The sequence below is a fragment of the Erythrolamprus reginae genome, chromosome 2 (assembly GCF_031021105.1).
Source record: "Erythrolamprus reginae isolate rEryReg1 chromosome 2, rEryReg1.hap1, whole genome shotgun sequence".
NCBI lineage: Eukaryota > Metazoa > Chordata > Lepidosauria > Squamata > Dipsadidae > Erythrolamprus > Erythrolamprus reginae.
The window spans coordinates 22,507,110-22,530,980 of NC_091951.1; the positions used below are offsets into that span (position 1 = coordinate 22,507,110).

Here is a 23,871-nt window from a genome sequence, read left to right on the forward strand (position 1 = left end):
AAATTATTATTATTAACATGATGATGATGATGATGATGATGTAAAGTGAGATCACAATTCTTTCTAAAGCCATCTCCAGACTTCAAACTTTTATATGACTCTTGTGTAGCTCCACTTGTGGGAATTAAGACCATTACTATGAGTAAAGCTCTTTCCATACTCCATGCACTGATATTTGCTTTTCTTCTGTGTGGCTCCACTTGTGGCGATGAAGATGACCACTACGGGCAAAGCTCTTTCCACACTCCATGCATTGATAGGGTTTCTCTCCTGTGTGGATCCTCTTGTGTAAAATGAGACCATTGCTTTGAGTAAAACTCTTTCCACACTCCATGCATTGATAGGGTTTCTCTCCTGTGTGGATCCTATGGGTCTTAAGACTACTGCTATTAGTCAAGGGCTTTCCACACTCCATGCATTTATAAGGTCTTTCTCCTGTGTGGCTCCTCTTGTGGGAATTTAGACCATTGCTTTGAGTAAAACTCTTTCCACACTCCATGCATTGATAGGGTTTCTCTCCTGTGTGGATCCTATGGGTCTTAAGACTACTGCTATTAGTCAAGGGCTTTCCACACTCCATGCATTTATAAGGTCTTTCTCCTGTGTGGCTCCTCTTGTGGGAATTTAGACCATTACTACGAGTAAAGCTCTTTCCACACTCCATGCACTGATAGGGTTTCTCTCCTGGGTGGATCCTCTTGTGGGTCTTAAGACTACTGCTACAAGTAAAGGTCTTTCCACACTCCATGCACTTATAAGGTCTTTCTCCTGTGTGATGCCTTTGGTGGATTATAAGAGACTGAGAATAACAGAGGATCTTTCCACACTCCATGCATTGATAGGGCTTCTCTCCTGTGTAGATCCTCTTGTGGGCCTTAAGACTACTGCTATTAGTCAAGGTCATTCCACACTCCATGCATTGATAGGGCTTCTCTCCTGTGTAGATCCTCTTGTGGGCCTTAAGACTACTGCTATTAGTCAAGGTCATTCCACACTCCATGCATTGATAGGGCTTCTCTCCTGTGTAGATCCTCTTGTGGGCCTTAAGACTACTGCTATTAGTCAAGGTCATTCCACACTCCATGCATTGATAGGGCTTCTCTCCTGTGTAGATCATCTTGTGGGCCTTAAGACTACTGCTATTAGTCAAGGTCATTCCACACTCCATGCATTGATAGGGCTTCTCTCCTGTGTAGATCCTCTTGTGGGCCTTAAGACTACTGCTATTAGTCAAGGTCATTCCACACTCCATGCATTGATAGGGCTTCTCTCCTGTGTAGATCCTCTTGTGGGCCTTAAGACTACTGCTATTAGTCAAGGTCATTCCACACTCCATGCATTGATAGGGCTTCTCTCCTGTGTAGATCCTCTTGTGGGCCTTAAGACTACTGCTATTAGTCAAGGTCATTCCACACTCCATGCATTGATAGGGCTTCTCTCCTGTGTAGATCCTCTTGTGGGCCTTAAGACTACTGCTATTAGTCAAGGTCATTCCACACTCCATGCATTGATAGGGCTTCTCTCCTGTGTAGATCCTCTTGTGGGCCTTAAGACTACTGCTATTAGTCAAGGTCATTCCACACTCCATGCATTGATAGGGCTTCTCTCCTGTGTAGATCCTCTTGTGGGCCTTAAGACTACTGCTATTAGTCAAGGTCATTCCACACTCCATGCATTGATAGGGCTTCTCTCCTGTGTAGATCCTCTTGTGGGCCTTAAGACTACTGCTATTAGTCAAGGTCATTCCACACTCCATGCATTGATAGGGCTTCTCTCCTGTGTAGATCATCTTGTGGGCCTTAAGACTACTGCTATTAGTCAAGGTCATTCCACACTCCATGCATTGATAGGGCTTCTCTCCTGTGTAGATCCTCTTGTGGGCCTTAAGACTACTGCTATTAGTCAAGGTCATTCCACACTCCATGCATTGATAGGGCTTCTCTCCTGTGTAGATCCTCTTGTGGGCCTTAAGACTACTGCTATTAGTCAAGGTCATTCCACACTCCATGCATTGATAGGGCTTCTCTCCTAGGTGGATTCTCTTGTGGGAATTAAGACTACTGCTACAAGTAAAGGTCTTTCCACACTCCATTCAGGTCAATCGTTTCTCTTCTGAATGTGCCTTTTTATGAGATATGAGATGATCAGATTTATTAAATCTCTTTCCACAAATCCTGGATTTATAACATCTTCCCCGCTTGTTGATCACTGTAGGTTTAGGAAGCCAACTGACCCAAGAAAGACCTTTTTTAACTCCACTTTGTGATTTATTTGTTTCGTTGTTTGGAGGCATCAGATCTACAAATGTCCTTTCCTCCCCTTTCGAATGGATTGCTTGGTGTTCCTCCTTGCAATTCTTATTTTCTTGCCCATTAAAGCCTGGAAAAAGAAAAATGAAAACTGTAGCAAGAAAAGGGAACAATCAAATATTTTATTCTGAAATTTATCCAAAGAATCATAAATCTAATTAAACATAGAAACATAGAAGTCTGACGGCAGAAAAAGACCTCATGGTCCATCTAGTCTGCCCTTATACTATTTCCTGTGTTTTATCTTACGATGGTTATATGTTTATCCCAGGCATGTTTAAATTCAGTTACTGTGGATTTACCAACCACGTCTGCTGGAAGTTTGTTCCAAGCATCTACTACTTTTTCAGTGAAATAATATTTTCTCACGTTGCTTTTGATCTTTCCAACTAACTTCAGATTGTGTCCCCTTGTTCTTGTGTTCACTTTCCTATTAAAAACATTTCCCTCCTGAATCTTATTTAACCCTTTAACATATTTAAATGTTTCGATCATGTCCCCCCTTTTCCTTCTGTCCTCCAGACTATACAGATTGAGTTCATTAAGTCTTTCCTGATACGTTTTATACTTAAGACCTTCCACCATTCTTGTGGCCCGTCTTTGGACCCGTTCAATTTTGTCAATATCTTTTTAATTAAGCTGTTTTGATGGCAAACATAAAGAGTCCATGAATTTTAGCAACTGTAGAATCATGCTGCAGCATAACAAAATTATAGAAAGTGAAGGGAGTATGAATGCTTGCTGAATGAACTGTAAATAAATCATCCAAGGGCATGGGGTGAGTTACCATCAGTACGCTGATGATACTCAGCTGTACATCTCCACCCCATGTCCATTCAGCAAAGCAGTGGAAGTGATGTGCCAATGTCTGGAGGCTGTCAGGGTCTGGATGGGTGTCAACAGGCTCAGACTCAATCCAGACAAAACAGAGTGGCTGTGGGTACTGCCTCCCAAGGACACTTCCATCTGTCCGCCCATCACCCTGGGGGGGGGAATTATTGACCCCCTCAGAGAGGGTCTGTAACTTGGGAGTCCTCCTCGATCCATAGCTGACATTAGAGCATCATCTTTTGGCTGTGGTAAGGGGGATGTTTGTCCAGGTCCGCCTGGTGCACCAGTTGCGGCCCTATCTGGACCGGGAGTCACTGCTCACAGTCACTCATGCCCTTATCACCTCGAGGTTCGACTACTGCAATGCTCTCTACATGGGGCTACCCTTGAAGAGTGTTCGGAAACTTCAGCTCGTCCAAAATGCAGCCACGCGAGCAGTCTTAGGCCTTCCAAGAAATGCCCATATCTCACCATCACTCCGCGGACTACATTGGCTACCAATTTGTTTCCGGACACAATTCAAAGTGTTGGTTATGACCTATAAAGTCCTACATGGCATAGGAACAGATTACCTCTGGGACCACCTTCTGCCGCACGAATCCCAGCGACCGGTGAGGTCCCACAGAGTTGGTCTCCTTAGGGTCCCGTCAACCAAACAACGTCGGCTGGCAGGACCTAGGGGAAGAGCCTTCTCTGTGGGGGGCCCGGCCCTCTGGAATCAGCTCCCCCCAGAGATTCGTACTGCCCCCCACCTTCCTTGCCTTCCGAAAGTTTAAAAACTCATCTTTGCCGCCAGGCCTGGGGTTCCTTAGACCATCCCCCCTGACCGATGAATGCTTAGTTTGACTGCTGAATGAATGATATTGATAGTTTTTAATTAGAATTTTAAGATTATTTTTTTAAGGTATAATTGGATTGTTATTATTGTTTCGTTTTTTCTGTACATGCTGTGAGCCACCCCGAGTCCTCAATTTCAATCAATTTCCGGTCACAATTCAAAGTGTTGGTTATGACCTTTAAAGCCTTACATGGCATTGGACCAGAATACCTCCGGAATCGCCTACTACCACACGAATCCCAGGGACCGATAAGGTCCCACAGAGTTGGCCTTGTCGACTAAACAATGTCGTTTGGCGGGCCCCAGGGGAAGAGCCTTCTCTGTGGCGGCTCCGGCCCTCTGGAATCAACTCCCCCCGGAGATTAGAACTGCCCCCACCTTCCTTGTCTTTCGTAAACTACTCAAGACCCACCTATACCGCCAGGCATGGGGGAGTTGAGAAATCTTTCCCCCAGGCTTTTTTATATTTTATGTTTGGTGTGTATGTGTTGTTTGGTTTTTAAATATGATAGGGTTTTATATGCTTCTTTTTTAATATTAGATTTGTTTATTTATTTATTTATTAGATTTGTATGCCGCTCCTCTCCGTAGACTTGGGGCGGCTAACAACAGTAGTAAACAGCATATAACAAATCTAATGTTTAAAATAATTAAAAACCCTTATTTAAAACCAAACATACACACAAACATACCATGCATAAATTGTATCGGCCTAGGGGGGGGGAAAGGGTAGTTCAGTTCCCCCAAGCCTGACGACAGAGGTGGGTTTTAAGAAGCTTACGAAAGGCAAGGAGGGTGGCGGCATCTGTGATATCTGGGGGGAGCTGGTTCCAGAGGGTCGGGGCCGCCACAGAGAAGGCTCTTCCCCTGGGTCCCGCCAGACAACATTGTTTAGTTGATGAGACCCGGAGAAGACTGACTCTGTGGGACCTAACCGGTCGCTGGGATTCGTGCGGCAGAAGGCGGTCCCGAATGTATCGCTATATATTGTTTTTATTATTGTTGTGAGCCGCCCCGAGTCTTCAGAGAGGGGCGGCATACAAATCTACTATATTATTATTATTATTAATTATTATTATTATTATTATTATATAATCTGATTCCAATGGGTTTTCAGAGAAATTTCCTTTTCTTGGATTTGGTTGGGGTTTTTTCTTTTTAACGTAACAATGTAACACCTTTGGAAAGTGTGTAAGAAAGTTGATGGATAATTAATGATTTCATGTAAGCATTTGGAAATGAGAGTAAGAAATTGAAAAATTTATAATTAATAAGGACTTTTGGTTGAACCTAAAGGTTCCATGAAATTCATTGGCATTATAGGTAGGTAGGAGGTGAAGTGTAAGAAGAGGAGGAAGTTCCTACTTCTTCCTCTTTTTCTTTTTTATATTTTCTTTTCTTCCCTTCCTTTCTTTCTCGGTGTGTACCTTCCTTCTTCTTCTTATTTCTTCTTTTTTTAACCTTTCTTTTAATTTCTTTTCTTTCTAAAATTTCCCTTTTTGGTACAGTGTTCCCTCGATTTTCGCGGGTTCGAACTTCGCGAATAGCCTATACCACGGTTTTTCAAAAAATATCAATTAAAAAATAGTTTGCGGGTTTTTCCCCAAACTAATAATTTTTGCAAATAAATAACAAAAAAAATAATTATTGTTAATAAATAATTATGCTTATAAATATCAGGATCACTAAGTGTCTTATTCAATGGTGAGTACCAGTAATAATGGTGAGTAAAGGGTTGTTAAGGGAATGGGAAATGGTAATTTAGGGGTTTAAAGTGTTAAGGGAAGGTTTGTGATACTGTCCATAGCCAAAAATGGTGTATTTACTTCCGCATCTCTACTTCACGGAAATTCGACTTTCGCGGGCGGTCTCGGAACGCATCCCCCGCGGAAATCGAGGGAACACTGTATTTTATTTCTTAATCTTACATTTTGTTTTCTCTTTGTTAGTTAATTTTTATTTGTTTTTAATTCCTTTATAAAGGAATTATTAATTAGGTCTTGGAATTTTGTAATTTGGCTAATTGGGCACTACAGTGAACCCTCGATCATCGCGAGGGTTCCGTTCCAGGACCCCAAGCGATGATCGATTTTTCGCGAAGTAGCGGTGTGGAAGTAAAAACACCATCTGCGCGTGCGCAGATGGTGTTTTTACTTCCACTGCCGCCCGCCCTTCGCCCGCCCACCCCGTTGCTCGCGCCTGGGGTGCGCGCGCGCTTGGGGAAACCCTAGCTCCGCTTCCCAGCTGGGAAGCGGAGCTAGGCTGCCCCAAGCTCGCGCGCGCCGCCCGCCCGCCCACGCTGTTGCCGGCTCCGCTTCCCAGTTGGGAAGCGGAGCTAGGCTGCCCCAAGCTTGCGCGCGCCGCCCGCCCGCCCACGCTGTTGCCGGCTCCGCTTCCCAGCTGGGAAGCGGAGCTAGGCTGCCCCAAGCTCGCGCGCGCCGCCCGCCCGCCCACGCTGTTGCCGGCTCCGCTTCCCAGCTGGGAAGCGGAGCTAGGCTGCCCCAAGCTCGCGCTCCAGCCCACCGCCGCTGGGGTCTTACCGGGGCAAGAGGGGGAAGACCCAGGGAAGCCTCTGCCCGGCGGGGAAACTCCACCATCTACGCATGCGTGGAAGGGCACGCATGCGCAGATGGTGGAGTTTACTTCCGGGTTGAAAACTAGCGAAATAGCCCTTTCGCGATCCTTGAGGACGCGAAACTCGAGGGTTCACTGTATTAGGAGATAATACCTGTTTGGTTGGTTTTCTTTTGTTTTTTTCCCCCTTTGAATCGGACACTGAAATTTGCTTGGTGTTTTTTTTCCCTAGAGGTTTCTTATTAATGGGCGATTATCACTTAAAAAGGTTTCTGAATGTATGTGAAAATTGATTTAGAAGAGATATGGAGAAATTTGAAACTTTACAGCCTATTCAGCTTGAGATAACTAAAATATTGAACAGCTTAAAAGAGGTTTTAGTTTTTAGCATTTTTGTATAGCATAAGAAAGTGAGCAGCTGTTTTTTATCCACCTGTTAAAAGTCGAGGTGGCAGCACTGGTTCACGTATACCAGAATTTGTAAAATGAATTTAATGCAAAGCAACTTGATGTTATTGGTATTTTTAATTATATTGCGATTGGAGAGAAAAAATAAAAAAAGTTTGGATCAAGTCACCCCTTCAATGCTGTCTTTCAAGGCGTTGCAACCTGGTTTCATAAAGGAGGTGCTCTATTTCCTTGACCATTCTTGTTGGCTTTTTGCACCTTTTCCAGTTCCAATATATCCTTCTTGAGGTGCGGTGACCAGAACTGTACACAGTACTCCAAATGTGGTCTCACCATTGATTTGTACAGGGGCAATACAGCACTTGCCGACCTATTTTCAATTCCCTTCCTAATCATGCCAAGCATGGAATTTGCTTTTTTTTACTGATGTATATTGGGTTGACATCTTCATTGAGCTGTCCACCAAAACCCCAAAATCCCTTTCTTGGGGTCTCAGAAAGCTTGGTCCCCATCAGTTGGTAGGTATAATTGGGGTTCTTTGCCCCGATATGTATAACTCTGCACTTGATTAGGTTAAAATGCATTTGCCACTTTGTTGCCCACTCACTCAATTTCAAGAGATCCTTCTGGAGTTCCCGACAATCAGTTCCACTTCTTACTACCTGGAACAATTTAGTGTCGTCAGCAAAGTTTGCTACCTATCTACTTTTACATCCAGATCATTAATGAATAAATTAAAAAGGTCCCAAAACTGAACCTTGGGGTACACCACTTCTCACTTCTTTCCATCCTGAGAATTGTCCATTTATTGCCACATTCTGCTTCCTACAATTTAGCCAGTTACCAATCCAGGACAAGACCTGTCCTCTAATTCCATGGCTGAAGAGCTTTTCTAGGAGCCTTTGGTGAGGGACTTTGTCAAAAGCCTTTTGAAAGTCAAAATTTACAATATCAACTAAACAACGGAACCCACCCATTCTACTATATATAATACCGTCACCTATCTGGGACTCGACCAACTAGTAACTAACAATACCAGACTTGATGACTGTCTGGATCTCATGTTCTGCAACAGCAAAAGTGCAATATATGGCTTACAAATAACAGAACCATTTTCCAACAGCGACCACAGCATCATAAACTTCAGTCTCAACTTAAGCCACACTATGAACCACCAAAATAATACAACACCAAAATTCAATTTCAAAAAAGCGAACTACGAACTCATTAAAGCCCACCTCTCAACATTAAACTGGAAAACTATTCTCTGAATGCTACACTACTGAGGACCTCTACAACACATTCCTACTCGAAATGAAAATTATCATCAGACTTCATGTACCTCTAACATGTACCATAAACAAAAAAAATAACCTCCCCATCTCAATAAGAAAATTACAAACAAGAAAAAAATCTCTCTGGAGGAAAAACAAAAAAGGACAAGTTTTCAACTTCAAAAGCCGATATAAAAGCATTTGCAATCGAATAAAAACAGAATGCCCTTAACTACTACAACAAGGAGAAGGGCGGCATATAAATTGAATGAATGAATGAATGAATGAATGAATGAATAAATAAATAAACAAACAAACAAGAGAAAAACCTCCAACGCACCAAATCTAATAGAGCTTTCTACAACTTTCTCAACAATAAACTCAAAGACTCTAGACCTATCCCACCTCTCAAAGGACCCAACAACAAAGAATACCATGATGATTCATCCAAAGCCAACCTCCTCAACTCTTTCTTTGGCTATGTCTTTGTTAACAGCAATGGCTCATCCCCCAATTTCATCAATCGCACCTCAAACTCCCTCAACGACTTAACCCAAGTAGACTTCACTGAAGACCGAGTTGAAAAAGCATTACGTGACCTTAAACCTTCTCTATCAGTCGGACCAGATGGTCTATGTGCTTACTTCCTAAAAAAGCTCTCTTCTGCCATAGCTGAACCACTAAGCATAATTTTTGAAAAATCCTTCAGAACCAGCACACTTCCTAAGCTATGGTCCAAAGCAATGGTCATCCCCATCTTCAAAAAAGGAGACCCCTCTCTTGTAGATAACTACAGACCAATTTCACTATGCTGCGTCCCATGCAAAGTCATGGAATCAATTATAAACAAATCAGTCCATCTAGAAACTAATGATTTGCTCTCTAACAAACAATTTGGTTTCAGAAAAAAACTATCCTGCAACCTGAAGCTCCTCCACTGCAAAAATATATGGACAACTCCTCTAGATCAAGGGAAATCTACAGATGCAATTTATATCGACTTCTGCAAAGCCTTTGATTCAGTGGTCCACGACAAACTACTCCTAAAACTCAAATCCTATGGCATCTCACGATCCCTCCATAGCTGGATTACAGCATTCCTGTCAAACAGACAACAAGTGGTCAAAATAGGAAGCACCATATCCACCCCCGACCCAGTTAAAAGCGGTGTTCCCCAAGGTAGTGTACTGGGACCAACGCTCTTCATTCTTTACATCAATGACCTTTGCGATTACATCACAAGCAATTCCATCTGTCCGTCCATTACCCTGGGGAGAGAATCATTGACCCCCTCAGAGAGGGTTCGCAACTTGGGTGTCCTCCTCGATCCACAGCTCACATTAGAGAAACATCTTTCAGCTGTGGCGAGGGGGGCGTTCGCCCAGGTTCACCTGGTGCACCAGTTGCGCCCCTCTTTGGACCGGGAGTCACTGCTCACAGTCACTCATGCCCTTATCACCTCAAGGCTCGACTATTGTAACGCTCTCTACATGGGGCTACCTTTGAAAAGTGCTCGGAAACTTCAGATCGTGCAGAATGCAGCTGCGAGAGCAATCATGGGCTTTCCCAAATATGCCCATGTTACACCAACACTCCGCAGTCTGCATTGATTGCCGATCAGTTTCAGGTCACAAATCAAAGTGTTGGTTATGACCTATAAAGCCCTTCATGGCACCGGACCAGATTATCTCAGGGACTGCCTTCTGCTGCATGAATCCCAGCGACCAGTTAGGTCCCACAGCGTGGGTCTTCTCCGGGTCCCGTCAACGAAACAATGCCGCTTGGCGGGACCGAGGGGAAGAGCCTTCTCTGTGGCGGCCCCGGCCCTCTGGAACCAACTCCCCCAAGAGATTAGAATTGCCCCCACCCTCTTTGCCTTTCATAAGCTACTTAAAACCCACCTCTGCCGCCAGGCATGGGGGAATTGATACACTCTTTCCCCCTAGGCCTTTACAATTTTATGCATGGTATGTCTGTATGTATGTTTGGGTTTTCTATTAATGGGCTTTTAATCATTTTTATTAGTGGATTATTATTGTACGCTGTCTTATTCTTGCTGTTAGCCGCCCCGAGTCTCCGGAAAGGGGCGGCATACAAATCAAATTATATCAAATTAAATCAAATCAAATCAACAAACAAACAAACAAACAAACTGTGTCCTCTTCGCCAACGATGTAAAACTCTTCAACACCACCGATAACACAACTACTCTCCAAAAAGTCCTTGACGCTGTTTCTGAGTGGTCTAACACATGGCAACTCCAAATCTCAACTAGCAAATGCTCTGTCCTACACATTGGGAAGAAGAAGCTGAACTCCAAATACGAACTGAATAATCAAATTATCACAGACAATCCCCACTCGGTTAAGGACCTTGGTATACTAATAACAAAAGATTTAAGTACCAAAGCCCACTGCAACAATATAGCCAAGAAGGCTTCAAGAGTTGTAAACATAATCCTACGTAGCTTCTGCTCTGGCAATCTCACACTACTTACCAGAGCTTACAAAACTTTTGCCAGACCCATCCTCGAATACAGCTCATCTGTTTGGAACCCATATCGCATCTCAGACATTAACACCCTTGAAAATGTCCAAAGATATTTCTCCAGAAGAGCCCTTCACTCCTCCACTCGAAATAGAATACCCTATGAGACTAGACTTTCAATCCTGGGCCTAGAAAGTTTAGAACTAAGATGCCTTAAACAAGATCTAAGTATTGCCCACAAGATCATATGCTGCAACATGCTGTCTGTCGGCGACTACTTCAGCTTCAACCACAACAACACAAGAGCACACAACAGATTTAAACTTAATATTAACCGCTCCAAACTTGACTGTAAAAAATATGACTTTAGTAACCGAATTGTTGAAGCGTGGAACTCATTACCGGACTCCATAGTGTCATTCCCAAACCCCCAATACTTTACCCTTAGATTATCTACGGTTGACCTATCCAGATTCCTAAGAGGTCAGTAAGGGGTGAGTACAAGTACACTAGAGTGCCTTCCGTCCCCTGTCCTATTGCTCTCCTATATCTCCTATACCTTTCTTCTATTCCTACATGTCTTCTTCTATTCTTTCATTGATATGTTCTATTTATTTATTTATTTATTTATTGGATTTGTATGCCTATTACTATACCTTCTTTTTAATTATTTCTTAGATATATTTTACTATGAGTATCTCCCCTATAACCTTCATCATGTATTTTACTATGTGTATATAGATATATACCCACTACAAACCCTCACTGTGTGTTTATTAACACCCTCAAAGAATTCTAACAACTTAGTAAGACATGATTTGCCTTTGCAGAAACCATATTGATTTTATTTCAGAAATTTCTATTGAAGCTTTTTCCACAATTCCTTTATTCATATGGTTTATCTTGTGTGTGGATGTTTCTATGGCAAGTAAGAGCTTTACTCCTTACAAATTCTTTCCCCACTCCATGGATCCATATGTTTTTTTTCTCCCAAAGGGAACCTGTTATGTAAAGTGAGATCACAAATCTTTTCAAAGCCATTTCCACACTTCAAATTTTAGGTGACTCTTGTATGGCTCCTCTTGTGGGAACTTAGACCATCACTACGAGTAAAGCTCTTTCCACACTCCATGCATTGATAGGGTTTCTCTCCTGTGTGGCTCCTCTTGTGTTGAAGAAGATTACTGCTATGGACAAAGCTCTTTCCACACTCCATGCATTTATAAGGTCTTTGTCCTGTGTGGCTCCTCTTGTGTCGAAGAAGTTGACTGCTACAGACAAAACTCTTTCCACACTCCATGCACTTATAAGGTCTTTCTCCTGTGTGGCTCCTCTTGTGTCGAAGAAGTTCACTGCTACGGACAAAGCTCTTTCCACACTCCATGCATTTATAAGGTCTTTCTCCTGTATGGCTCTTCCTGTGGAAAGAGAGACCGCTACTATGGGTAAAGCTCTTTCCACACTCCACGCATTGATAGGGTTTCTCTCCTGTGTGGATCTTCTTGTGGGAATTAAGACCAGTGGTACAAATAAAGGTCTTTCCACACTCCACGCATTGATAGGGTTTCTCTCCTGTGTGGATCTTCTTGTGGGAATTAAGACCAGTGGTACAAATAAAGGTCTTTCCACACTCCATGCACTTATAAGGTCTTTCTCCTGTGTGGCTCCTCTTGTGTCGAAGAAGATTACTGCTACGGACAAAGCTCTTTCCACACTCCATGCATTTATAAGGTCTTTCTCCTGTATGGCTCTTCCTGTGGAAAGAGAGACCGCTACTATGGGTAAAGCTCTTTCCACACTCCAAGCATTGATAGGGTTTCTCTCCTGTGTGGATCTTCTTGTGGGAATTAAGACCAGTGGTACAAATAAAGGTCTTTCCACACTCCATGCACTTATAAGGTCTTTCTCCTGTGTGGCTCCTCTTGTGTCGAAGAAGATTACTGCTACAGACAAAACTCTTCCCACACTCCATGCATTTATAAGGTCTTTCTCCTGTGTGGCTCCTCTTGTGGGAACTGAGACCAGTACTACGGGTAGAGCTCTTTCCATACTCTATGCATTGATAATCTCCTGTGTGATGGATTGCTTGGTGTTCCTCCTTGCAATTCTTGTTTTCTTGACCATTAAAACCTTGAAAAAGAAAAAGAAAAACTGTAGCAAGAAAAGGGAACAATCAAAACTTTTCTTCTGAAATTTAGCCAAAGAGTCATAAATGGATTTCATAGGTTTTGTTCCCAAACTTGAAGAGCCGAAACAAAGATTATAGGAAAGACCCATTTCCAACTGAAATCATAGCCCTATAACAGGATGGATGGCAGCCCTGATCTCATCTTTGACCTGGGACAATTCCGTGTGCCACAAACTCTCAAAGTGCATCGGACACCTTGTCATGCTGGGGCAGCAACCTACCCACCAGATCCCATCTTCAATCAAAGTCTGATCTCCACCTGTCTGCAGAGCAGAATCTTTGAAAGTCAGGGGGAATTTCTGGATGGCACTATCTCCCCACCCTCAAATTGAGACTAAAGACAAACTTGGTACACAAGTGGGCATAACTCTAAACATCCCTCTCAGAGGTCATCCGGTCGGTTAAGGCAACTAAGGGCCATCACGGATCCTGAATCCTGGCAGGCAGAACCTTCTTCAGTACATTCAGCCTCTTCCTCAGAGACAAATTATGGCAGGATGCACAGATCGCTGACTTCCTTCATAGTGTTTATTGCTTTTTGTAGAGTTTTCCAAGCAGCAAAAGATAGAAAAAACAAGAGCATTGTCTGGAGTCCACATTTCCGCCGGCCAGGAAGGACATCTCCGTGATGTCAAAGCTGCACCCCTGGAATTCCCTATTGGGAATCCCCACCTCTGTTTGAGCCTCCCGACAGGCTGACAGCTCCACGGCTCTTCTGTGAAGGTGACAGCCGGGCGGACTCCAAATCTGAACTTTTGCCTAACTTCCAAGAAGCCCCCCCAGCTGTTTCGGAAGGTGACAGACAGGTGGCGGCGCTTCTCGGAGGCCTTCCTAACCCGAACCTTTGCCGAACTTCCGGGTTCAGCGCTCACGGCGGCAGATTCATAAGGTGAAAAAAGTTCCGAACCCCGGGTTCGTATCTCAAAAAGTTAGTATGATGAGAGGTTCGTATCATGACGTACTGCTTTAAATGGTTTGTAACCATAGGGGAGGCTGATGTCAGCCATAATCAGTATGTAATCATGGGTTTGCTAATTGTGCTGCAACCTGATTGGCTGTAACCTATATAATAGGAGTAACACCCTTGCATGGGTGTGGTTTGTAACAGAGTGGTTTTGTGCTGGGTGGTTTGTAGTTAGTAATTACTGCTTAGTGGTTGCAGTGGTGGATGTAGTAAGAGTTATATGAGGGTATTGTAGATAGTTTGATAAAGTGATTAAATGCAAAGTTGATAGTTTATTTAGAGAAGTATTTTGATAAGAAGAAAAGTAAAATATATTTTTACAAGAAAGCCTGCTGCAGTGTTTTTCCTTGAAGACTTCAATTAGGTACAGTGATTAACCGTGGCTACTTGGTGGGTTTACCTTCCGCATGTGCAAAACTCTCCCACCATATGCTACACACATCCTCCACCTGGCCCCCATCTCTACACCTCAGGGACCCCATAAAATTGTATTTCATGAGCAGAACACTTTAGGAAAATTCTTTAGGTAAAAAGCCAGGCTAGGCAGTCTGCCAATCTTTCTTTCAATAAATTTCTTTCTTCTATAAAGTTGGTTTCCTCAAAAGATTAAAACTCTAGGCTAGAAACTAATACATTTACACAGATTTCTAAATTTTTTGTTTTCACATTACTATCATCATCATCATCAGGTACCAAGTGTAGATGAATAAGAAAAAAAATGAATTTCAACAACTGTAGACTCATAACAAAATTCTACACAGTGAAGGGGCTATGAAAGCTTGCTGAATGCACTGTCAATAAAGGATTTCCCTCCCCAGAAATAAAATGTAACTCTTTTCTATTTCTGAGCACATACAGGGGTCCTTACCCAGAGAAAACAGATTCCTGGAATTCTCCAGCATGACTTCTTCATGGAGTGCTTTTTGGTCAGCGTCCAGTTGAGACCACTCCTCCTCTGAGAAATACACGGCCACGTCCTCCAAAGACAGAACGTCCTGAGCAAGGACAAAGGTTTCCTTATTAACAGATAATCCCAATAACAATTTTATAGTTTTCTTTCACCAATTTTAGGAAAAGAGATTACGTGGACAAAATTGGTACCTTCTGCAGATTTCAGAATGAGATCTCACCACTTTTGGCTGATGGACCAAATGAATCATGTTTGATGAAGTTGGGAGTGTTTGCAATGCCTTAGGGCAGTGATGGCGAAGCTTTTTTCCCTCAGGTGCCAAAAGTCTGGGTCCGCCTGCTACCGGAATTGCCCTGTTTCCCTACATCTGGTGGGCACAGTTGTTGTACATACTCCTGATCAGTTGGAGGATGATGAAGATATTGAGGACTCGGATTCAGATAGCGTTTATGAATTAGTGGGGGCCCCGGGGTTACAGGTAGTAGAACAGGTGGGAGGCCAGCCACAGGATGGAGCTATGAGTTCAGGATCTAGCGAGGGAGAATCAGACGCTTGCTGGGTTAACCCTAAATTCAGAAGGGCCCCAAAACGTAGAGAACAGAGGTCTGAAAGAAGATATTAAGGAGAGGAATGGGCTAAATACTGTAGTGATGTATTTGGCACATCAGGGGGTCAGTGGAGAAGAAGGGTGGAGTTTCAACGTTGCCACAGGGAAAAATGGAGGTGCTTCTCGCCGCTCTCAAGTAAACAAAAAGTATTCTGTGTTATTAGCCGTCAGTTCTGCTGTTTTTTAGAAATCATGCTGTTAGGACAATAAATCTTGTTAAGTGGAGCAGGAGACGGAATGTGAGAAATGCAGCTACGGGAGATTACGGACCAAGTGCCTGTATGGAATGTGTTTGAATTCCAGAAGAGCAGAGAAATAAATGGAGTTTCTTTATTCATGAAACAATACATTTAATAAGAGTTATTTGGAATTGCTAAATTTCTACCAGAAACCAGAACAACAGTAGGCTCACGTTTCGCCCTCCCCAGGTTCCAAAGGCTTCCCTGGCGCTGAGGGAGGCTAAAAAGACACCCCCCCAAAGAGGCCCTCTGGAAGCCCAAAACGCGCCTGTGCAAGCCAAAAAACAGCTGGCCAGCACACACCTGCATGTTGGAGCTGAGCTAGGGCAACGTATCGTGTACCACCTGTGCCATAGGTTCACCACCACAGCCTTAGGGCATCCCATTCTTCAATATTCTTGATCAATTGGTAGTTGGGTCTTAAATCCACTCCTGGTCCTGACTCCCATTCTGGTCCGTGACTCCCATGACTGTAACTTGTTGCTTTATTAATATTGTTTCTTCATTGCTTATTTCACCCTTATGACAATCATTAAGTGTCGTACCACATGATTCTTGACAAATGTATATTTTATTTTATGTACGCTGAGAGCATATGCACCAAGACAAATTCCTTGTGTGTCCAATCACACTTGGCCAATAAAATTCTATTCTATTCTATTCTATTCTATTCTTTTCAGAGTGGGCAGAGCAAAATACTGGCAAAACCTAGCTGACGTGTTTTCCAATGGCTCACTTCATCCACTCAGGGACTAATGGACTCCAACACCAACACCCTCATGGAGGAATTAAAAGAGGTTGCAATAGAACTCTATATGCCTATAGGGGGATTCTCAATCACCAGGTGACGACCGTCCCAAATAAGCTTTTCAAAGGGCAAAAAAGGATATATATTTTTTGTAATGGTGCGTGAGAAAAACCCTGGGAGACAGAAGGAGGAGCCTTCTGATCCAGGGGCCTTTTGTGAGTCTCCTCCTTACCTGAAGTAGCGTTTCAGCTCCATCACAAAGAGGTGAATCAAAAGAATCCAAGGACAGCTTTCTACTCTCTGCGAGAAAGATTAAAAAACGGCAGATTTGTTAAAGAGGGACACTCCAATAAAGTGGAACCAAAGAATCAGCTAAATGTTGAAATCTCACCTCACCCAGAAAGAGCTTTTCTTACCTTGCGTAGAGTCTTGACTTTGATCTTTCTGGATGTTCTCCCTGAAGATCAACTCTTGAGAAGATCTGAATGAATCTTTCCTCTCCTCTCTATACTCAGTCACAGCTTCCACAGATTTCTGGAGATGATGCAGTACGAGAAACAAAGAACACAGATGGAAATAAATTATCTGTCATACTGCACCTTGAAATTAGCAGACCCCAATGTCCATTGCTGAAACAGAATGGAGGAATGGCCCCAAATCCTCTGGAAGAAGAGAGCAAATGCCCTCAGGAGTTAATAATCCCAGAAAACTCTGCCAGAAAGGGATTGACAAATCCAGAGGGATCCACTTTAGAGCTGCCATGGTTACATTCTCCCACCTGCAACTCTTCTTTCATCTTTTCCTCCTCCTGGGTCAGCAAGAAGCCTTCAGCCAGGGACACCGCCTGGGAACTGGTCTCTGCTCCACACTCCCGCACCCATCTTGCCATCTCTGGGGGAAGGACCGCCAGCAATTGCTCCAGGAGCACCAGGTCCAGCATCTGAGCCTTGGTGTGTTTTTCTGGTTGCAGCCACTGATGACAAAGGTAGTGAAGCCGAGTGCAAATATCTCGGGGACGACTCCCCTCCTGAAACTGCATTTTTCTGAAGTGACAGCATTGGACCTCTGGACTATTGGAAGCCTCTTCGTGGTTCTTCCACCCAGGACTTGCCCCGTTCTTCCCACGGCTCCATGGCTGAGCAGCTGGAGAGTCTTTTCTAATTTCTGCAACTGCTGGGTGTTGTCCCTCCATCTTCTTTCTGATCTCTAATCCAGCTCCAAAATGGACCCAAGGATTTTCATAGGTTTTTCCGTTAGATAGAGGTGGGGCCAAATTTTCCAAGGCCATTCAGCTCTTTTCCCAGACAAGATACTTAAGATTCCAGAAGAAGCAGAAAATATTTTGAGCTTAGATACCTGAAATGGAAAAAAATGGAATAATGGGAAAGAGAGGGAAGGCAAGATTAAGTGAAGAAATATGTGTCCACCCACCAAAGTCTTGGAAGGAGGTGAAATCTTATTATTTAGCTTGCACTGCCTACATATGGGGGAAATTGCAGTGAACCCTTCAGGATCAATGTCTATCAAAATATTGGAAAACACATTTACTAGGGTTGCCCAGAAAGTAATGCATCACATTTTTTTCTTCAACAATTATTTATTGAAGATAATGAAACTTAAACAGAAGAAATAATGATGTTTTTTGTACACTCCCTATTTTTCAACGTAATCTCCGTCCCGTTCTATGGCCTTCCACCAGCGAGACACAAGGTCATGTATGCCCTTTAAGTACCACTCCTTGTTCTGGTCACAAAGGTATTTCCGTCTTCTAATATCTTCACCCTCTGTGCCCAGCGACTAACCGTACTTCTGTCGACTGCAGATTCTCCATAAACTGTACACAAACATTGGCAAATGTTCCCAACAATTTCTTTCTCTCCAGTGAGAAATTCAATGATGACCCACGCTTGTAACGTACATCACGAACAGATGCCATTTCAAAAAACTGCTACGCTGTCTGAATAAACACAAAATTTACACACGCACTCCTGACAATTGAAATAATGTATATCTAAAGTTTCGCATCCATACCATTACTGTAGGCTGAGAGGAAAAAATGTGGTGCATTACTTTCTGGGCGACTCTCATCCATGTATTTTTAATTTCTACTTCCTAGTTTTTATTAAAAATTAATTTTTATTCTTATGTCTTCTTGTTATTTTTATACATTACTACTTTCCCCAGAACAACATCCCTGTGAAGCAGATTGGGCTGAGAGCTGGGATGGGCTCCAGGCTTTCATGCCAAAAGTTGGACTAGAAATCTATTGCTTTCTAAGCCTTGTGCTTGAACCAAATGTCTCTCTCTGCCTCATCATAATTTAATATGATATAATTTACAATATTGATATATTTAATATAATTTAAAAGATACTTTGATATCATTTCTAACGTCCATAGTTAAGAACAAGTCCTTGCACCAGCTCCTCGCACGTGGAGAGGCAGCCTTGCATGCAAAGCTAACAGGAGGGACTCCGACTGCTCGCTTCTCTCGTCCTTAGAAGGGGGAGGGGAGGGAAACCCCTTCTGGAAACGGAGCCAAGATATAGGCAGGGAAACTGTCCAGGAGTCAACACTGACTTAGAGGCTCGAATCTCTCTTTTGCAAAGACGATCTCTCCTCCTCCCCCTCCATGCAAAGAGCCTCCAGCGCGGGAGAAAAGCCCCATCACTGAACCCCGATCTCCAAGTGCAAAATTTCCCTGCAGCCTCTTCGTTTGCTAGGAAGACTCGCCCGAAGACTCACAGTTGTGTGTGTGAGGGGAGGGCACAACCGGAGACCGCAGAAAAGGTGAACAGCTTTTCAAGTCTTTCCTGGAAAATGCCTCGGGAATCCCGCCTTCTGTTTCTGTTTTGGAGAAGACGCCGGCGCATGCTCAGTTCTCTTGGAAGGCGGAGACAGTTTGAGGAAAATTAAGATTTGTATTTTTTCTTTAACGAGTTCAGTTATTATAGCTGCCTGGATGCCTTTGGGTTTGGAAACACCAAAGACAGACTGTAATAATGTGAATAATCCTGAAGTATAGACCCTGATAAAAAAGAGGCATCAAAAGAAAAGTACCAAAATGAAGGGAAACCTCAAACGTGTAGACCTTAAATATTTTTTACCTCAAAACAAGCCGCAATTATGGACAAATGAAGACGGAGGGGAATAATGTCACATATGTAACTAGAGAAAGACTGGAAAATTAAGGAAGGCAAATTCTGAAAAATAAATATAAAGCTCAAATATTGCAAGGGAACAATAAATAAGAGACATGAAGAGTTTTATTCTGGTGTTCAGTAGAGAATACGCCTCAGCAAATTTTAGCAGGAACCTTTGGTGTAACAAGAATATTTTTTTTCTTGCCAAAAGTAATGCACATTTCAGTGGTTTGAAAATATTACTTTGGATTTGGAGATGAGGGTTGAAGAAAAAAGAGATTTAGCTGCAATTAATGAAAGGATGGAGGAAAAATTGTGGTTAAGAAGCAACTTAATACATAATAATAATAATAATAATGTTGGAAGGGAACTTGAAGGCCTTTCAGTCCAACGCCCTGCATAGGCAGGACACCCTACATTACTTCAGACAAGTGATTATCCAACATCTTCTTAAAAACCTATAGTCTCCCCTGGTCTTTCTTGTCATTGAACTAGACATACCCAGTTCCTGCAGCCATTCTTCATGTTTTAGCCTCCAGTCCCCTAATCAACTTTGTTGCTCTTCTCTGTGTACTCTTTGAGTCTCAACATCCTTTTTGCATTGTGGTGACCAAAACTGAATGCAGTGTTCCAAATGTGGCCTCACCAAGGCCTTATAAAGAGGTATTAACACTTCACGTGATCTTGATTCCATTCCTGTTAATGCAGCCTAGAATCGGGTTGGCTTTTTTGGCAGCTGTTACACATTGCTGGCACATGTTTAAATGGAATTGTCAATGAACAATATTTGAATATTTTAAGGAAGCTGAAAGCCTTAAGTATTCTCTCCTAGTAATAATTTGAAAAGTTTCATGTATTTTTAATTTGTAATTAGAATAGAATAGAATTCTTTATTTGCCAAGTGTGATTGAACCCACGAGGAATTCTTCTTCGGTGCATATGCTCTCAGTGTACATAAAACAAAGTATACATTTTTCAAGAATCATGAGTACAGAATTTAATATTGTCATAGGGGTCCTATAAGCAATGAGGAAATAATATTAATAAAAATCTTAAGGATACAAGCAACAAGTTACAGTCATACAGTCACAAGTGGGAGGAAATGGGTGATAGGGATGATGAAAAAAACCTAGTAGTAATAGTAGTACAGACTTAGTAAATAGTTTGACAGTGTTGAGGGAATAATTTGTTTAGCAGAGTGATGGTGTTAAGGAAAAATCTGTTCTTGTGTCAAGTTGTCTTAGTGTGCAGTGCTCTGTCGTGTTGTTTTGAGAGTTGAACCAAGGTTTATTATTACTGTATATTCGCAAGTTCCTGATTGGTACACATAGGTCTTTAGAGAAGCTGATATATGATGTTATGTAGTATGTCATGTTATGTCATAAAAGAGGTGGGTTCTACGTGTGCCCACACCCATATTCAATACCCCTCCACGTGCCCACAGTCCCCCATTTCCTGACTTCCAGTGGGCCCAGTAGGGACATTTTTGCCCTCCCCACCTCCAGAGGCTTTGGAGCTGAGCATGGGGAACAGCTTGCGTTCCAACAAATATGACTATGTGTGCGACCTGTGCCATGCATGCGATAGGTCAGTGATGGCGAACCTTTTTTTCCCTTGGGTGCCGAAGGAGCGAGTGCCCACACTCATAATTCAATGCCTGGGGAGGGCAAAAAACAGCTTCCCCCACCCTCGGAAGTTTTCTGGAAGCTGAAAACGGCCTATTTCCCAATTTCTAGTGGGCCCAGTATCCTCGTGTTTCCCCCTTCCCAGGCACCAAAGTCTTTCCTTCAGCTGCAGGAGGGTAAAAAACGTCCTCCCGCAATCACACGGATGCTCTCTGGAAGCCAAAAATGCCCTCCCAGAGCCTCTTTGAAGGCCAAAATCAGCTGGCCGGCACACAAATGCACCTTGGAGCTGAGCGAGGGCAACACATCCCTTACCAGCAGATATGGCTCCAAATGTCACCTGTGGCACCTGTTCCATAGTTCGCCATCATTGCCATAGGTTCACCATCACGGCCCTACACCGTTTCTGACAGATGGCAATTCAGTCTCTTCTTCAAAACTTCTAGTGATGAAGCTCTCACAACCTCTGAAGGCAACATCTGTTCCATTGGTTGATTTTTCTCAAGTCAGAAGAGTTCTCCTTATTCCCAGGTTGAATCTCTCCTTGACCCCCTCCCTTGGAAAATAGCTTGACCCCGTCCTCTCTGTGGCAGCCCCTCAAGGATTGGACCACTGCTATCATGTCTCCCCTGGTCCTTCACTGGACTAGCCATGCCCATTTCCTGCAATAGTTCACTTTTTAGCTTCCTAACCCTGATCATCTTGATTACTATTCTCTGTACTCTTTCTTATGAGTTTCAAAATTATTTGGTTTGTTAATTATTTATTTATTTGATTTGTATGCCGCCCCTCTCCGAGGACTGGGTTTGGTAGCCCAGCGACCGGTGGGAGGGTGGGAGAGAGAGGATGGCCCACTACAACAAGCAGGAAAATGGTTGTGCGTGCAGGTCCATTTGTGGAAGCAGCTGGCTCACACATCCACCTCTCCCACAAATGGAGATTTTCGTGCTACTTGCGCAAGTGGAACTAGGTTCATACACTATTTGCGTGACCCACTTCCAAACATGCCACCGTCTGGGGGGTTGGGGACAATTGGTTTAAAAGATCCAGTGATAAATGTGGTGGAATCAGTTCAGACTCAAGAGACTTATTAAATAACTGTGTGTGAAAACAAATCTTAGCTGCTAAAGGAACAGGCTGTGATCCTCGCAAACTGAACTACTTTACGTGCAACAGCAAACAATCCGGAAGGAGAAATCCGATCTCTCACTTGATCCTTCCTCAGACAAGCAAGGATGGGAAAGGCAGAACAGCCAGAGAAAGGGCTCGGTCCAGATATTTGGCCCATAAAAGTACTGAGGAAGCAGCAAGAGGTATCAGATAACGAGAAATAAATTGTACTTACGGTATATTAAATTTTAGTCAACTATGGGCAGTTGTCAATTTACTACAATTTACAATTTGCTCAAACTTACAGAAACACTGAAGAAAGTGATTGATGACCACTTTTCAAACTTATGACCCTCCAAGATCACCTGATCAAACTTTGGATGCTTGGCAACCGATTCAAGACAGTTGCATTGTCCCTGGATCATGTCATCACCTTTTGTAACCTTATGACAAGACAAGACAATGGGGAAGCCAAATTCATTTCACAAGTGGTTCTAACTCCGGTGATTCACTTAAGAAACGGGGCAAGAACAGTCATAAAATGGGGGGAAATATTAAAAAACTTGGCTCTATTGCAGTCATAATATGAGATGCTCCTGGATTTTTAAGAACATAAGGGCCATGATGAATCAGGCCAAAGCCCATCGTGTCCAGGATTCTATGTCACACAGTGGCCCACCAATTGTCCATGGGGATCTTGAGCAGAAAGAGAAGGCAAAACCCTCCCTTTTCCTTGACACCCAACAAATGGTACCCATGGGAACCCTGCCTGCCTCAACCAACATAGAGGTGACACTTGGACATCCATTTCAATAAGCACAGATACATTTGGCATCTATGAATCTGTCTAATCCTGCCTTAAAGCTATCCAGGCTGACAGCTGTCGTGACCTCTTCTGGAAGTGAATTCCAAAAACCAATGACTCTCTGGGTGAAGAAATATTTCACTTTGTCCTCACTTTCTTACGTATGAGCTTTAGGGAGTGCCCCCACCTCCTAGTATTGTGTGATAGAGAAAAGAATATTTCTCTATCCATCTTTTCTATCCCATGCATGAGTCTTCGGAGAGGGGCGGCATACAAATTTAAATAATAATAATAATAATAATAATAATAATAATAATAATAATAATAATAATATATAGACTTTGATCAAGTCACCCCTTCAACACCATCTTTCAAGGCTGAAGAGACTAAGGTGTTGCAACCTGGTTTCGGAGGCAATACAGCAGTTGCCGACCTATTTTCAATTCCCTTCCTAATCATGGCAGGCATGGAATTTGCTTTTTTTACTGCTGCTGCACACTGGGTATACATCTTCATTGGGCTGTCCACCAAAAACATAACATCAATATGCATAACTTTGCACTTGTTTAGGTTAAAATGCATTTGCCACTTTGTTGCCCACTCACTCAATTTGAAGCGATCCTTCTGGAGCTCCCGACAATCAATTCCACGTTTCATCACTGTATAAGGTATGTGCCTGCGCACCCCAAAACAGCCCCCCCACGCACCCTTTTCTAAGGCCGCACAAGGAGCCGCGGCTGCCCCTGCCCCCCAGTGCCTCCGGCCCCATTGTGCCCCTGGCTTCTCACTGCTGCACCCCACCCGCCCATCTG

General features: G+C 43.1%; 1 protein-coding gene across 1 annotated transcript in view; it reads right to left on the reverse strand.

The window, feature by feature from the left end:
• LOC139159958 (zinc finger protein 721-like) overlaps positions 1-19,255 on the reverse strand; it is a 40,622-nt gene extending 21,367 nt beyond the window's left edge. The window contains exons 1-8 of the mRNA XM_070737452.1: positions 19,122-19,255; positions 17,156-17,733; positions 16,794-16,911; positions 16,610-16,677; positions 14,742-14,868; positions 11,826-12,851; positions 8,244-8,250; positions 223-1,721 (exon numbers count right to left, since the gene is read on the reverse strand). Of these exons, the coding sequence (XP_070593553.1) occupies positions 223-1,721; positions 8,244-8,250; positions 11,826-12,851; positions 14,742-14,868; positions 16,610-16,677; positions 16,794-16,911; positions 17,156-17,665 (3,355 nt within the window). The 5' untranslated portion in view covers positions 17,666-17,733; positions 19,122-19,255. The remainder of the gene's footprint in view (positions 1-222; positions 1,722-8,243; positions 8,251-11,825; positions 12,852-14,741; positions 14,869-16,609; positions 16,678-16,793; positions 16,912-17,155; positions 17,734-19,121) is intronic.
• Between the last annotated feature and the right edge of the window lie 4,616 nt (positions 19,256-23,871).